The 17,571-nt window shown below is 46.5% G+C and overlaps 1 protein-coding gene across 1 annotated transcript in view; it reads left to right on the top strand.

Moving 5' to 3' along the window:
- HYDIN (HYDIN axonemal central pair apparatus protein) overlaps window positions 1-17,571 on the top strand; it is a 226,597-nt gene that overhangs the window by 131,755 nt on the left and 77,271 nt on the right. Inside the window, exons 45-49 of the mRNA XM_067470916.1 lie at window positions 5,593-6,219; window positions 8,453-8,668; window positions 10,892-11,091; window positions 12,538-12,738; window positions 12,850-12,969. Coding sequence (XP_067327017.1) covers window positions 5,593-6,219; window positions 8,453-8,668; window positions 10,892-11,091; window positions 12,538-12,738; window positions 12,850-12,969 — 1,364 coding nt within the window. The remainder of the gene's footprint in view (window positions 1-5,592; window positions 6,220-8,452; window positions 8,669-10,891; window positions 11,092-12,537; window positions 12,739-12,849; window positions 12,970-17,571) is intronic.

Genomic DNA, 17,571 nt, shown 5'->3' with positions numbered 1-17,571 from the left:
AATGGAATATGAAAGTTATGGACTAGGGCTGGGCAGTTTCGTTTCGTAATTTCATAATTCGTTAAAAATTCGTTATTTTTTTTATTACGAAGCGATAACGAACCATTCAGGAGCATCTAAAAAACGAAACGAATTTTTCAATTCGTTTCGTAATTGCTTCGTATTCATTTCGTATTCATTTCGAAATCGTTTTGAAATCGTTTCGTTATTATTTCTGCATGTCTGGGGCAAGTTTTATAGTTGTTGTTTGTTTAATCAGTGAAAAAAAATTTATAAATATCACACCAACAGTCAACAACAGAGGGAGAGGGAAGCTTCAGAAGTTCCCCCTGTCCCATTTGGAGGTTTTTTAGCGTATTGCGCGGTCGCGTCTGCCATTAACGAATCGATTCGTATTTGTTTCGTATTCGTTTCGTAATTTTACGAAATTTCGTAAATATCGAACTTTTTTAAAGAAAAATTTCAGAATTCTTTTAAATATCGAAACACAAAAAACCCCAAAAAACAAATCGAGTTTAGAAACAAATTTTTCCGTGGTTGCCCAGCCCTATTATGGACATACTAAGCATGGGTAGGCTCACCGAGAGAATGGCACAAAATGATGAAACATATCAAAAAACTGATTGGACGAAATTCCTAGACTATATTAAAAAAGAAAACAAGGAGATCTATATTAGTCAACTCTAATAAACGCTCAGAGGTAATGCTCAAGAAGGAAAACGGAGACATGAGATGAAAACCCAAGAGGAGAGGTGAGGAAAAAGGAAGAGAAGAAGGAATTGAATACAAATGATTAAATTATCATCAGCTTGGGAGGAACTGGAGGTCCACGTATGTGTTAAGGTTTTGTGTTTGGTCCGGGTTATAGACCACTTTGGTGTTTTTTTTTTGTTTTGTTTTTTGTTTCTGTTTTTTTCCCCCTTTCTTCTCTCCTCTTTTGTCTTGCTAGCCTAAGCTAAAGATCTATGAAGAAAAGTACTTATAAAGTGAAGGAGTACACCCAAGCAGGCTAGTGTTCCAGCTATCTTTATCATCTGTGTATGTATTTGTGTCTGTATCGTTGAATGTACAGTGTTTAATGTGATTGTATATATGTGGGTAATAGGCCTGGGTAACAACGGAAAAATTTGTTTCTAAAATCGATTTGTATTTGGGGTTTTTTTTTTGTTTCGATATTTAAAATAATTACAAAATTTTCCCTTAAAAAAGTTCGATATTTACGAAATTTCGTAAATGGTAAAAAATTAACGAATCGATTTCTGAAACAATAACGAATCGATTCGTTAATGGCAGACGTGACCGCGAAATATGCTAAAAAACCTCCAAAACCTTCTGAAGCTTCCCTCTCCCTCTGTTGTTGACTGTCGGTGTGATATTATAATTTTTTTTCACTAATTAAACCATAAAACTGGCCCAGACATGCGGAAATAATAACGAAACAACCTCAGAACAATAACGAAACGAACACAATAACGAAATACGAAGCATTTACAAAAGTCTTTAAAAAATCATTTTTTTAAATAATTGCTCCAGAATGGTTCGTTATCGTTTTGTAATTGAAAAAATTAACGAATTATTAACGAATTACGAATTAACGAAACGAAACCGCCCAGGCCTAGTGGGTAAATGTTCATTTTAGACTGAAAATCAATAAAAGTTATTTAAAAAAAAAGAAAATTACCTAGGGCCACCTCTGTCTCCGTGTCACCCTGAGCTTCCTTCCGTCACCTTTCTCACACTTCTTCTCCCATTGTGCTTGGCAACGCTATCACTATCGCCCATAAGGGGTTAGTCATAGATCATCAACTAGCACTTTCCTGGTAGCTATCATTGCCATCTGTTATTATTGTGATAAGAACATATTAGAGCACTTAGGCGCCTGCCATCCGCTGCTAGACTGCACCAGCACTTTCGCCCCTTCCCTGTCCCTCTGTGCCGCACTTTATATCACTACTAGAGCACTTTAGATCTAGCACTTATTAATGTGCCTTGAATGTGTGTTGCTGCTAAGTAATTTACGTTCATTTATACTCTCCAACAGTCTGCTCCTGAAAGCAAAGCACTTTAAGAACTGATCTGTGGAAGCAGTCGGAACATCGACTATCATCTGTATTGCTGCTACCCATGTGGTCCCCTGCCCCCCTTTGTGTATTGTTTCTATTGCTTTGGTGTAGCGGAGGGGCAGAAGAGAAGGTGGCCTGGAGCCGGTGATTGAGGGTGTGGTGGGGAGGGGGGAGGGGGGGAGGGGGTGGCTGGCAAGAACCAATAAATCTAATAACAAACGTAGACTGCGGCATGGAGGGGGGGAGGTGTTCCACTAGCCGAGGGGCCCCCATAGAGGTCGTGGTGGGAAGGAGGAGATGCGGGAGAAGGAGACCCCGAATTCGGCCTAATTCGGACCGCTTTTCCAAATTAACTATTCCCAATAGGTCTCCTAAGGTACCTTGGTGTAACCAGGTGAGCGGGCCCTCCGGCTTGAAGGTGGTGTTGTTGAACGCCAGGTCTGTCAACGGAAAGACATCTTGGATCCAAGATTTAATCCTGGAGGAGCGGGCAGACCTGGCGTGCATCACGGAGACCTGGTTGGATGAAGCGGGGGGCGTAAACCTCTCCCAGCTTTGTCCTCCAGGTTTCTCCGTGCAACACCAACCAAGAGCCGGAGGACGGGGAGGCGGGGTCGCAGTGGTCTATAGAGAGACCATCCATCTAACCAGGAGCCCCATCCCGCAGACCACAAACTTTGAATCGGTCTACCTGAGGGTGGGAGACCGGGACAGAATAGGGATTCTGCTAGTGTACCGTCCACCTCGCTGCACTACAGTCTCCCTACCTGAGCTAGCGGGGGTGGTCTCGAGCCTGGCGGTGGAGTCCCAACGGCTCCTTGTGCTGGGGGACTTCAACATCCACGCCGAGGCAGCCCTCACAGGTGCGGCTCAGGACTTCATGTCCGCCATGGCAACCATGGGGCTGTCCCAACAAATAACTGGCCCCACCCACAGTGCTGGACACACATTGGACTTGGTTTTCTGCCAGGGATGGGAGCAGGGTGGCGGTGTGGAGGAGTTGTCCATCTCTCCGTTGCCATGGACCGACCATTTCCTGATTAGATTTAGGCTCACTGCGCCCCCTAACCTCTGCAAGGGTGGAGGACCCATTAAGATGGTCCGCCCCAGGAGACTAATGGATCCGGCTGGATTCCTGACGGCTCTTGGGGAGTTTCCCGCCACCGCGGTAGGTGATCATGTCGAGGCCTTGGTCGCTCTCTGGAATGGGGAGATGACCAGGGCTATTGACATGGTCGCTCCGGAACGTCCCCTCTCAAGTAACCGAGCTAAACCAGCCCCTTGGTTTACTGAGGAGCTGGCAGCGATGAAGCGAAGGAAGAGGGTTCTAGAGAGCGTGTGGCGCTCGGACCCAAGCGAGTCAAACCGAACACGGTTTGTGTCCTTTTTGAGGACATATGCCGCGGCAATAAAGGCTGCAAAGAAAACTTTCTTTGCAGCCACTATTGCGTCTGCAAAAAACCGTCCGGCGGAGTTGTTCCGAGTTGTCAGAGGTCTTTTAACTTCCCCTATCTCAGGTGGGAGCCCTGACAACTCGGCAGCGCGCTGTGAAGCATTTGCTCGGTTCTTCGCAGACAAAGTCGCTTTGATCCGCTCTGGGCTGGATGCCACATTAGATGCAGTCTCTGTGGATGTGACACAAGCACCTGCTTGTCCGATTTTGTTGGATTCTTTTCAGTTTGTGAAACCCGAGGATGTGGACAAGATACTTGGAGGGATGAGACCCACCACGTCCATCCTAGACCCCTGCCCATCCTGGCTTCTAAAGGAGGCCAGAGGGGGATTGGCCGAGTGGGTAACGGTGGTGGTTAATGCCTCCCTTCGGGAAGGCAAGATTCCAGCGAGCCTAAAACAGGCTATTATAAAGCCGCTGTTGAAGAAACCATCACTTGACCCCACTAAATTGGACAACTTTCGGCCTGTTTCCAATCTTCCCTTCTTGGGCAAAGTCATGGAAAGCGTGGTGGCCTCACAACTCCAGGTATTCTTGAGAGACACGGATTATCTGGATCCGGCACAGTCTGGCTTCAGACCGGGACATGGTACCGAGACGGTCTTGGTCGCCTTAGTGGATGATCTGCGCCGGGAGCTAGACAGGGGGAGTGTGTCCCTGTTGGTGCTCCTGGACCTCTCAGCGGCCTTCGATACCATCGACCACGGTATTCTTCTGGGCCGCCTTGCAGAGATGGGTCTCGGGGGCACTGCTCTGCAGTGGCTCCGGTCATTTCTGGAGGGTCGCACTCAGAAGGTGTTACTGGGGGACTCCTGTTCAACGCCACAGCCGTTGACTTGTGGCGTTCCTCAGGGTTCCATCTTGTCCCCCTTGCTGTTTAACATCTACATGAAGCCGCTGGGTGAGATCATCCGGAGTTTCGGGGTGCGGTGTCACCTGTACGCAGATGACGTCCAACTCTGTCACTCCTTCCCACCTGCTACTAAGGAGGCCGTCGAAGTCCTGAACCGGTGCCTGGCCGCTGTAATGGTCTGGATGAGGGTGAACAAACTGAAACTAAATCCAGACAAGACAGAGGTACTCCTGGTCAGTCGCAAGGCCGAACAGGGTATAGGGTTACAGCCTGTGCTGGACGGGGTCGCACTCCCCTTGAAGGCGCAGGTTCGCAGCTTGGGTGTGACCCTGGACTCATCGCTGAGCCTGGAGCCTCAGGTTTCAGCGGTGACCAGGGGAGCATTTGCACAGCTTCGGCTCGTGCGCCAGCTGCGCCCGTATCTTGGGAAGTCTGACTTGGCCACGGTGGTACACGCTTTGGTCACATCCCGCCTCGACTACTGTAACGCTCTCTACGTGGGGCTGCCCTTGAAGACGGCCCGGAAGCTTCAGCTAGTCCAACGCGCGGCAGCCATGTTGTTAACGGGAGCAGGACACAGAGAGCGTACAACGCCCCTGCTGTCCCAGCTCCACTGGCTGCCGATTCGCTACCGGGCCCAATTTAAGGTGCTGGTGTTATCCTACAAAGCCCTAAACGGTTCCGGCCCAAAATACCTTGCAGACCGCATCTCGGCCTACGAGCCCACGAGGGCCTTGAGATCATCCGGGGAGGCCCTTCTCTCGGTCCCGCCTGCCTCACAGGCACGTCTGGCGGGGACGAGGGAGCGGGCCTTCTCGGTGGTGGCCCCCCGGCTGTGGAACACCCTCCCTGCTGAAGTTAGACAGGCGCCCTCCTTGATGGCCTTTCGAAGGGGCCTGAAGACATGGCTCTTCGAGCAGGCCTTCAATTGAGTGTTCTTGAAACGACATAGGAATGAACTAGGATTATGAATTTTGGCTATGACCCCAGGACCTGACGAAGCGGATTTTTAGCATAAGTATATGTTATGTTGTATTTGTCTGGTTTGTATTGTCATTATCACTGTACACTGTCTTTTTGTTGTTGTTCACCGCCCCGAGTCGCCCCCGGGCTGAGAGGGGCGGTCAATAAATGCAATAAATAAATAAATAAATAAATAATAAATATCCTTTTCCCTCCTTCCTCCCTTCTGTAACCCATTCTGTTCCTTTCTGTTTGTCCAGAATGCCACGGTCCCCTCTCTCAAATCGGACGGTAAGCTGAATGAAGGGGTCGAGCGGAAATCCTCGACCAAGGACCGCGCCGAGATGGGCCTCAACGACAAGGATGAGAAGAAGAAGAAGGGCAAGCCGACGGGGCCAAACGAGCAGCCGGCTCTGGCGCAGGAGGAAGAGGAGCCCGAGAAGGAGCTGATGAGCGAGAGCGAGAGGGCCCTGGCTCAGCGCTTCAAGCTGTACGAGGAGGCGCAGAAGGAGCTCCTGCAGACGCTGATGTTCTGGGACCGGGTGCAGCTGGTGCAGCTCCAGCCGCCGGGCTCCGAGGAGAAGGCGGACGAGGCGGAGGACCAGCGCCAGGCCCCCTCGGGCCGCAAGGGCCGCAAGGACCGGGAGCGGGAGCGGCAGGAGCGGCTGGAGAAGGAGCGGGCCGAGAAGGAGCGCCAGGAGCGGGAGCGGCTGGAGCGGGAGCGGCTGGAGAAGCTCAAGGCCATGGAGGACCGGGCCTTCGGGCAGGAGGGCGAGGGCGAGGGCATCGACATTGGCGTGCCCTACCTGGAGATCCAGGTGCTCAGCTCCGAGGAGGCCAGCGGCAAGAGGATCCTGGAGAGCGGCAAGCTGCCCGATGTGGTCCAGGTGGGAGTGTCGCTTTTCGAAAAATTGTATTCGTAACCCTCTAGGATTGGGGCGCAGCTGGCTGAGTGTCAGCTGCATTAAGATCACTCTGACCAAAAGGTCATGAGTTCAAAGCCAGCCCGGGTTGGAGTGGGTTTCCAACCAATTTAGGCTTGGGCGATCAAGAAAAAAAATGGTTCTAAACTCATTTCGTTTCTAGGGTGCGCTAGCGTTTCGAAATTCTGAGGACTTCCGAAATTTAAGATTTCAAAATTTTGAAATTTCCAAAATTTCATAAATTACAAATTGATTCGTTAATGGCGGACACGATTGCGCAATATGCTAAAAAAACCTCCAAATGGGACAGGGGGAACTTCTATTATATTATTATTATATTATATTATATTGTTGTATATTATATTATAATATTATTATATTATTGTATATTATATTATTATTATATATTATATTATATATTATTATATTATATTATAATATATTATATATATTATATTATAATATACAATTATAATATAATATAATAATATAGTAATATAATATATAATATAATATAATATACAATACTGTAATATAATACTATTATAATAATATAATATAAGAAAGAAGAGAGAAGCAGCAGAGCAAAGGGACCGGAAGTGGGGTAAATGTGAGATTGTAAAACTTGCACCAGACATACGAAAATAATTACGAAATAATTACGAAATAATTACGAAATAATTACGAAAATTGTAAAAAATTGTTTCGATTCTTAATTACTCACACTATTCCTGCATAGCTCAATATTGGATCGTAAGCTAATTTAAATACGAATCAATAACGAATTAAGAAATTAACGAACTGCATCGCCCAAGCCTAAACCAATTGTGTGTAGCCTGTTGTCGACCTTTGCAACCCAAAAGACAGTTGCATCTGTCAAGTAGGAAAATTAGGTGTGGGGAGGCTAAATTAACTGATTTATGAGGCCATATAGAAAACGCCAGCGGGATGCATGCGAGGAATGTGGAAGTGCTTCATCAGTGTCGCAGATGGACAATGAAAGCAACGGCTCCCCTGGTGGCCAGAAAAAGTTAGATAGCCTCTGTGTATGTCTGTATATGTTTGTATGTCAAAAAATTGGCATTGAATGTTTGCCATATATGTGTACACTGTAATCCGCCCTGAGTCCCCCCTTGAGGGTGAGGAGAAGGGCGGAATATAAATACTGTAAATAAATAAATAAAATAAATAGGAGCCTCCAGTGGCACAATTGACCAAACGGTCACAGGTTCGATTCCGGGGAGCGGCGTGAGCTTCCACTGTCAGTCCTAGCTTCTGCCAATCTAGCAGTTCGAAAACATGCAAATGTGAGTAGATCAGTAGGTACCGCTCCAGCGGGAAGGTAACGGTGCTCCATGCAGTCATACCGGCCACATGACCTTGGAGGTGTCTATGGACAATGCCGGCTCTTCGGCGTTGTCAGACATGACTGGACTTAATGTCAGGGGACAACCTTTTCCTTTAACCTTTTTGAAAAGGAAAAATTACGTCACATCCTTTTGCCAAATGTGAATCTCCGTGAACACCTGGAGACCACTTTTTGAAGACCACTAGTCAAGGAAAGGCACGACCTTGGTAGAAGTCAACCCTTTTGAAAAAGTGATGTTCACAAACATTTGTGTAATGGCACACCCTTAACTCAGCAGTTAAACTGATGAACGATGTCTTTGAACTGCCAGGGACAAAGGCATGCCATTGCACAAAAAACATATACTTACCTAGTTTTACCGAGTTTTGAAAATGTTTCTTTGAAGTTGAAATTGCAGTTGCCCAAAACATATCCCATACTCTCCCTTGAAACCTCTTAGCTTAAAAATATGCACTCCAAAATCTTTAAGTATATATCTTATGAAAGTGCAAACTGTATAACTGTACCCACTGCTTCTCAAAGCAAACATACAGTAAACTGTTGTTGCATAAGTCCAAAAGACATCCGCTTCCACTGAAGTCTAAAGCAAACTTCTAACATTGTGGTGGAGTGTGGTGGATGGAGGCTCCTTCTTTGGAGGCTGGATGGTCATCTGTCGGGGGTGCTTTGAATGCAATTTTCCTGCTTCTTGGCAGAATGTGGTTGGACTGGATTCATGATTCTTCTGAGGGTCTGTCTCAAAGTTTGTAACCATCTGTTCACTCAAAACAGCAGTGGCATGGTACCAGCCTGGCCCTGAGCTTGACCCTCCATTTCCCCTCTCCTTAGGTCTTAAATGGCTTGGGTTTGGGGCCCTCGGGACCCCCCATCCCCCCCACAGCCTTCTTCTCTGTGATCCCGTTCCCAGAGAAGCGTCCGGTGCTGGTGACAGGAGAGGCTCTCAAGCACTTCACCTTCCTGACCTCCGAAGACGCGAATGCAGAAGAGGACAAGAAGGACACCGAGGCCAGCTCCGAGGCCACGTCCAGCCTCCCGGCCGCCAAGGTGGGCAGCCAAGATGGCCTACAGACACACCTTCTGGGTAGACATCAGCAGGCAGTGTGATTTGAGGGAGGAGGGTTAATTTATGGCTCCACAGAACCATCTGGGGACATCTTTGGGGAAGTATTTTGACCAAGATTTCTCGAAGCCATTCCTCATTCTTGATGTGAACCCAGAAGAAGAATATGGAGGAAACATCAGCGGGAATCATGAGGATAATAAGGACCTAATCAGAGAAAAAAGGAGGAAAGCGTTCTTTCATTCCCTACTGTGCCTTTCTGTCTTCAGGGATGGCAGCCATCCCATGCCCTTTCCCTGCTTCTATCCGGCTTCTCTCTGGCTTTTGTCATTTGGAGACTCCTGAAAATGGCGTCGTTCCTCCATTTCCCTGTGTTGCCACAACGGAGTCCTGCAGGTAACCGCTGGACGTGGCTTTGTGTCATGCGATGGCCTCCGTGGGACTCGGTTTCGGCAGGGCATAGAAATGGAGAGAAGACCGAGTGGGATTAAGTCCTCGGGATCTCATCCCTGCTCATTTTCTTCCTGTGTTTCTGTCACGTTGCAGGGCTCTGCCTTATTTAGGTAGAGATGAATCAAACTCCCAGTTTTATCAAATAGTTTAGTTGAAACAGCACTTACTTGCTGGCTGTTTTAATAGACTAAAATATAAAACATAAAGATAGCACTCAGCTACAGAATAAACAAAAACGGATAACAAACGCCACACCGTAGCTCAGCACCTGCAGAAATTAATGAGTAAGTAGATAACGAGCCAAGAGCTAGACAAGAAGAGTTAAGTCAAAACAGGAGGGCTGAGCAATGGCTTAGGTGCTCTGCCAGGCTTTCACAGGAAACAATAACAAAGCCTCAAGTAAAGAGAAACCAATTTCTGACTGCTAGTGACCTAGCTAACCAGGGGATAAAAGTCTCAAGTTTGGGATGTGTAGCCAGATGAAGCATCGTTTAGAATCACGCCAAGTTTTCGTCCTTGTTCAATGTCACATTGCTAGGGCTCTACCTTATTTAGGTAGAGATGAACTAAACTCCCAGTTTTATCAAACGGTTTAATTAAAACAGCACTTACTTGCTGGCTGTTTTAATAGACCAAAATATAAAACATAAAGATAGCACTCAGCTACAGAATAAACAAAAACTGATAACAAAAGCTACACCGTAGTCAAAAGGGTCCAGTCCAGTGGTCAAACACCAAGAGTTCAATAAACAAAGTCCAGGGATCAAGAGTCTATATCATAGTCAAAAGCCAGTCCAAAGGTTCAAGGTTACAGAGTTCCAAGATTACAGTAGACAGGTCAGGATACTGAAAATCCAACAGACCTGGGGGAAAAACCAGCAGCATCTACCACCAAAATATAACAATACTTTTCTCCTGAAGATCAGTCCCAAGGTTAGCTCCTTATATCCACAAACACCCAACTGCAATCAGGGACGGCCCCAGGTAATTTTCAGGGGTAAGCAAACAGAATTTTGGCGCCTCGGCGGTGGCAGCTTCACCTCCGCTGCTCCACGCTCCTTCCTTGCCAGGCAGGGTGCCAGGCTTGGTAGCCCAGCCTGGCGAGGAAGGGACCCTCTGAGGAAAGGAGCAATGGAGGGACAAGGAGGGCACTGCCAAAGAGGGCCTTGGCAGCTTCCCCCTTGCTCCTCCACTGCTCCGCGCTCTTTCCTTGCCAGGCATTCTCCCTGCATGAGGCCTCTTTTCCTGAGCGCCCAGCAACGCTGGTGCATGTCCCTCTCCCGGTGTGAGGAAGTGCGCGCCCTGCATCACCCGTCCTTCCCCACGCATGTCTTAACATCAGGAGAGAGACGCACACTGGCATTGTTGTCTCCCTTGGCCTGTGAGAAGGAGGAGGAGAGGAAGACAACGCGTGCACACACGCACACTTGTGAGGGAAGGATGGAGGGAGAGTGAGCTGCCTCTGGATGTTGTTCGGGGTAGGGGCAACTCAAGAGCTCCTCAAGAGCACCCCCCCGAGACACGCGCTCTACGCAAAAGCGTAATTTGCGTACTGCCTCAAGCCGCCCCTGGCTGCAATCTGTCTCTTGAATACCTCCACCCTTAATTGCTTTCACCCATGAACTCTTACTTACAGATTACTAAACCCTTTAGAACTAATACTTACATTAACCCTTCCAACACCAACTGCTAGGCCTACCACCACCATCAATTGCAGAACATAATACATGACTGTTTCTTCCACCGGATTCCAGGAGGAGCAGGTCACCCCGACCCGCGGCAGGGCCAAGAAGGAGAAACCCGAGCCACCACCACCACGCGAAAACCCCAAGGATAAGAAAGGGGCGGCACGGGGGCGGAAGGGCGCTCAGGCCAGTCCCGGCACCATCACCACCCCCACCGAGGTGGACCAGGGCAACCTGACAGCTGAACTCTCCAGCGAGAAGCTCACCAGGTGAGGAGGAAGTCCAACGTTGAGGCATGGGAGGGTGGGGTCTGCGGGGAGTGGGCATTGGTCGAGCATGGAGTGCCCCTTGGAAGCACACTGCCTATCTTCTGAGGGGAGTGGATCAGAACTCTCCACAAGGAACATAAAGAGCTCTCCATCATGGAACACTCGTACCCCAAAAGCATTGCCCTAGTTCTCTCGAGATGGCCAAGAGGACCACGTCACTACAATTGGGTGTTGTCCATATGTGCCAAACAACTGGACTGGCAGGAGCCATGGTTGAGCTTCAAATTGGTTCTAGGACAGTGCTTCTCAACCTTCCTAATGCTGTGACCCACACGTTGTGGTGACCCCCAACCATCACATTATGTTCGTTGCTACTTCATAACTGTAATTTTGCAACTGTTATGAATCGTAATGTAAATAACTGATATGCAGGATGTATTTTCATTCACTGGACCAAACTTGACACAAATACCCAATACACCCAAATTTGAATTCTGGTGGGGTTGGGGAGGGGTTGATTTTGTCATTTGGGAGTTGTAGTTGCTGGGATTTCTAGTAAACCTATAATCAAAGAGCATTCTGAACTCCACCAATGATGGAAGTGAAACAAACTTGGCACACAGATGTCCCATGACCAACAGAAAATACTGGCTTTGGTGGGCATTGATCTTGAGTTTGGGAGCTGTAGTTCACCTGCTTCCAGACTCAAACAATGATGGATCTGGACCAAACTTGGCATGAATACACAATATGCCCAAATGTGAAAACTGGTGGAATCAGGGGAAAATATACCTTGATATTTGACAATTGTAGTTGCTGGGATTTATAGTTCACCTACAATCAAAGAGCATTCTGAACTCCACCAACGATGGAATTGAACCAAACTTGGCACACAGAAGTCCCATAACCAACAAGGGTTTGGTGGGCATTGACCTTGAGTTTTGGAGTTGTAGTTCACCTGCATCCAGAGAGCACTGTGGACTCAAACACTGATGGATTTGGACCAAACTTGGCACGAATACTCAACATGCCCAAATGTGAACACTGGTGGAGTTTGAACTATACATCCCAGCAACTACAATTCCCAAACATCAAGGAAAATAACCTTGATGTTTGGGAATTGTAGTTGCTGGGATGTATAGTTCACCTACAATCAAAGAGCATTCTGAACTCCACCAACGATAGATTTGGGCCAAACTTCCCACACAGAGACCCCCATTACCAACAGAAAATACTGTGTTTCCTGATGGTCTTTGGCGACCCCCTGACACCCCTCCAGGTGTCCCGACCCCCAGGTTGACAAAACACTGCTCTAAGCTTGTTAGCCTTCTCCAAGAGTTTTTGACCTCCTTCTAACCAACGCATCATGTTTGCTCCTCATAGTGGATTGCTACTCATGCCATTCCGGAACGTATCTTCACCGGAAGCCTTCTTTCTCATTTCCAGGGGCTTTTCCCCTTGTAGGCTGAACCATTACCGCTGGATCGTCCCTGCGAACGGAGAGGTGACCATGCGCCTCCATTTCGCCTCCAACACGACCGGGCTCTTTGATCAAGTCCTCAATTTTGAGATTGTGGGAACCCGCCGTCAGTATCAGCTGTACTGCCGGGGAACCTGCACGTATCCCATCATCTCCACGGACCCCACGTGAGTGACGGAGGGAGGCTCTCGTGGCCCCATTATGTCCCTTCCAATGGGGAGTGACGGCTTCCAATCCCATACTTTTGATGCCGATGCCTCTCTGCTTCTCTAACCCAGGGTCGTTTTCCCCCACCGCAAGAAGACCATGAAGCCCGACGAAATGGTCTTCAAAAAGTTTGTCATGAGCACGAATGTGTTCCACTTTGGCCCCTTGCTCTGCGGGAAGTCGAGAGAGAAGTAAGTGCCTCTTGGATTTGGGGTCAATGTCCCCCTCTGGCCAAGGCGCCTCCTTTGTCAGGATTAATTGAGTTATGTATGTGTTTTAAATGTGCTTCTATGTATTGCCAAGATGGAGGCTACTGTGAATTAGAAATACTGTGCAGAATGTTTACACCATGAGGCTGTGATTAAGTGAACTTGAGAAAAGTAAAATAAGGTTTGCTCTTGCTGGGAACAGAAGGGAGTCGCCAGTCTCAGCAAGAAGAGATAAGCAGATGTGAAGAGACTTTCGTTTTGACTAGTTCCTGATTGTAGCTCGCTGTAGTAAGACGTGTCTGTTGAATGTTCTTAGTAAACTTAGTTTATTTTGTAACTCAAAGCCTGCAAAGTCCTTATTTTGCAACACAGTGTCTGCTGATCTAGCATTCCTTCCAATGGGCATCATTTGAATTCTGACATCCTTTTGAGGGCACATACATTGGCTACAGTTTTCAAACATGGTCCAGATGTTTAGTAAAGTTAGCATTCCAACATGGCAGTGTTCTTAATAATAATAATAAACTTTATTTATATCCCGCCACCATCTCCCCCAACGGGGACTCGGAGCGGCTCTTCCCTCAGAAGCTATAGCTGTGACTTTCTCTTTGGGTCTAAAAATGGTCCCATCTGGAAGCCATGATGCCCTCATGCACCTCTGACCTCCTTCTTGTTGGCTATTCTCACACTCCTTCAAACTCTGAATTCCAAACGGTCAGCCCGATCTAAGCTTCCCATATCATCAAAGTCAGGCTGCTCATTAGTGTCTGCCTGGTTGCCTTCTTGCTTACTATCAGGCTGAGAACTGTCCTCCTTTTCTGAGTCAATTTGCACCTGGCTAGTTTCAGTATCAAAAACATCATTTTATTTAGGAATATATGTAGCCAAAGCGGTAAAAAGTAATCCAGAGCAAAAAAAAAAAGTAATCCAATTGATGTTGCACTCCAGAGCAGGAGACAGGGCCCTCTTGTAATTAATACACCACATCTTAGTCTAGGAAAAATACAATTCTTTTTATTGAATGATGAATATAACATAGATAGAAGTCCAAAGGTAAAAAAAAGTCAAAATGAAACAGCAAACAGCAATGTCCAGAAAGCTTGCAGAAAATCCAAAGCAGTCATGTCCAGAAAACTCTCAATAGAAATCCATGAACAGAGGAGCCCCTGCTAATCTCACTTGAATAGCCAGAAATTCCCTTAGAGACCAGACCACTGGAAACTGGGAAACCCAGGAGATTTGTACTCGATACTAAACAATGCTTGTTCTGGGGAAATCCCCTTCACGGGCACTCTTAAATCCCAAAACCTGATTCCAGCTTACTCTAAACTTTGGTTTCAGTTGTCGGATTCTCTCAGACCTACGTAAACATTGGGCTTCCCTGTGGTTCTGGCTAATCTCCAAACTGCGGCTGTTATCGTTGACCCAATCAGGTGTCAAGTTACCTTGCAAGCTCGGGAAGGAAGTGTATTTTCTTCCCTCCGTTTCTCATGAGAACTTGGCTTTTCCCTTGAAGCCTCTAAATCAAAGGCTTTAGGATTTTTCCTGCCCAAAGTGTCTCCATCTTGAGCCTCGTCCTCATTGATCACTTCAGCCTCACTTTCCAAACTAGGCCCATCAACATTAGCATCAACATTAGGCAATACAGTCAGAGATTCAGGCTCAGGTTCACACACAGGCTGTGTCCCAACAATTGATACAACGACAGGAACAAAGAGTCCAAGGAAATCCATGAACAATACAGAAGCATACCCCATAGGCAAAACATGAGCTAGGCAGACCTTGGCGCTTGAAACTTGGTGTTATTCTGACATTGCCTCAACAGAAGCAATCGTCTCTCACAAATCATTTATAAACTCTTCCCTGACTCCAAAACTGCTACGAATTGATTCTTTCTTAGTTTCAGTTTACTATCTACCTTCTGTTGAAGTCTAGTTGAGGATGCACAGACTGCCTCTGTTTACTAAAACTTCTTTTCCTGTTCAAGGTCTCACTCCCCTCATTAACTCCTGCACTTGGTACCTCAAAATCAACTTCATTCTAAGATAACTGACCAGAGAACTGTGATGAAAGACCTTTCCCAAACCCGGGACCTTGAGAATTCTTTTACAGCAATTCAGGCCTCCCTGGCCTCTCTTTTAAACTCCATCCCAAAACCACCAAGCCCTGGTCCAGGAACTGGATCAACATCCCCATTCCCTTCATGAACATTGACACAATCACAGGCTGATACACAACCCCCCCCCCATGTTCTTTGTGGGGGGAAACCTCCTCTCTTTGAAATGTCAGCTGCCCAGTGTCTTCAATTCCAGAAGCAAGGAAGCAGGGAGGGAGGGAGGGATTGTGGCAATGCTCTCTCTCTCTCTTACTTTCTCCCCTCCCCTAGAATCCTAGAATCCTAGAGTTGGAAGAGGCCTCCTGGGCCATCCAGTCCAACCCCATTCTGCCAAGAAGCAGGAATATTGCTGTAGAGATGTGTTCATTATAAAGTGTTATTTATAATGTGTTTAAACTGTATTTATAATGTTTATTATAGAGTGTTTAATGTACTGTGTTTAAACTGCATTTATGTATTACATTTATTGCCATGGCCTAGCTGTGAGGGATAGGTTGCCATGGTGACAAGACAAAGCCTCAGAGGAGGTGGGCGGAGCTAAAGGAGTAAAAAGTTTGAAAGTGGCAGTTAAGCTCCAGTCCGGTGGAGGAGACCCGGAGAAGAGCAGGGCCAGTTAAGGGCTCTGGGAAATAGCAGAGTCAAGAAAGGACTCTGGGGGAAAGTAGTTTAGTCCGGTGGAAGAGACCCGGGGAAGAGGAGAGCCAGTTAGGGCTCTGTTGTGAAGCTGTGAGAATTCAGTAGTTCCTAGAATTTGTGAATATTTCTTCAGCAAGAGAGCTGAAGGTGTTACCTTGTTAGATTGCTTAGGTTAAAGGAATCTAACAGAGGGGGGTTTTCAGGATTGCCAGTAAGGAAAGACTGGTGATCAGTGGTTTGTTCCGAGTATAGGGCAAACCGTGTGGATATTCACAATAGGGAACTCTGAGATAGTATAAGCACTTCACTAAAGAAGGAGTTTGTAGATTTGTAACATTCAGAAGCCTGAAAGTATCTCAAACCAGCCATTTTGTAACATCAAGCCTTGTGCCAAGTTCAAATTCTCAAAACTGCAACAATTACGTTCTGTTAACAATAAAACTTGTTCTCTTTGTATTTCAAACCTGCCTCCTCCATTGCTTCTATGCTTGGTGCATTCCACACTACCAAAATCACCTCACAACACAACTAAGGATAAACAGAGACATAAACCAGCGTCTCTAAACATATTGGTGGCAGCTTAATTGATATTTATGAAGAAGGTTCCTCACAGAATATTGGTGACATTAAAGAAGATTAATACTTCCTCACATAATTTTTGGTGGCATCTAGTGAGATTAGCGCTGCTTCTTTACATTTTTGTTGACAAGCGGTGGGATTAACGCTTCGTTACATTTTTGGTGGCAGACGACGGGATTCGTGTAACAACTAATCAAGTGCCTTAAGTTAATTTTAAAATAAGTTGTGAGGTAAAAGCTGCTGAAAAATGGCTACCAGGCGACAGAGAAAGCTGGCTGAAGAAAGAGAGGGAGACCAAGGGGAAAGCTCGAGCTCTGAGTCAGAGACAGAGCCAGTGCCTATGTCAGAAATGGCTTATAAATACAAACTGGAAATGGAGGAAAAACGATTAGAGATGAAACGTTTGGAGATGGAGGCAAAACAAAAAGAGAGAGAACTAGAGATGGAGGAAAGACAAAGAGAGAGAGAACTGGAAGAAAGACAAAGAGAAAGAGAGAGAGAACAGGAGTTAGAATTGAAGAGAATGGAGTTTGAGCTAGAAAAACAAAGATTGGCTTTGGCACAAACATCCAGTGTTGTCCAGGAAGGGAGATCTGGAGTGGATACCCCAGATTTGACAAAGAAATTCCCAAAATTTACCAAAGGAGATGACCCAGAGAAATTCCTTATATCTTTTGAAAGATGTTGTCGAGATTTTGGGTTGGCTAAAGACAAATGGATGATATACCTAAGGCCTCAGATAAATGAGAAGCTTTTACAGATTTATGGACAGATGCCGGAGGAGTCTTGTAGAGACTATGATCTGTTTAAGAAGCAGGTTCAACAGGAATATAGATTGACTCCTGAATATTATAGATTTAAGTTCAGGACGTTGAAGAAAGATAAAACACAAAGTTTTGCTCAGGTGGCCTCTAGATTATCTCAACTGTTCGATAGTTGGATAAAGACGTCTGAGGTGGAAGATTATCAACAGCTGAGGGAACTTTTAAAGCTGGAACAGTTTTTTCAGTTAGTGCCTTATGAAATTCGTTGGGTGATTCAAGATCGCAAGCCATCCACGATTGTAGAGGCAGCGGGTATGGCAGATCAAATAACAACCTTGAAAGAAGGATTTAAAAGGGAAGATCTGCCAGGGGACAAAAGAACAAACAGGCAGCCATTTTATTCACAACAAAAGCGCCCACAGCAAGAAAAGGGTGCTGACTTAGAAGACACCATCTGTAGGAGGCAGAGTGTAATAAGACCAACTGCTC

Source organism: Anolis sagrei, chromosome 8 (assembly GCF_037176765.1).
Source record: "Anolis sagrei isolate rAnoSag1 chromosome 8, rAnoSag1.mat, whole genome shotgun sequence".
In the NCBI taxonomy this organism is placed as follows: domain Eukaryota; kingdom Metazoa; phylum Chordata; class Lepidosauria; order Squamata; family Dactyloidae; genus Anolis; species Anolis sagrei.
The sequence above is the reverse complement of the archived record's forward strand: the minus strand, read 5'-3'. Positions and strand labels throughout refer to the sequence as shown.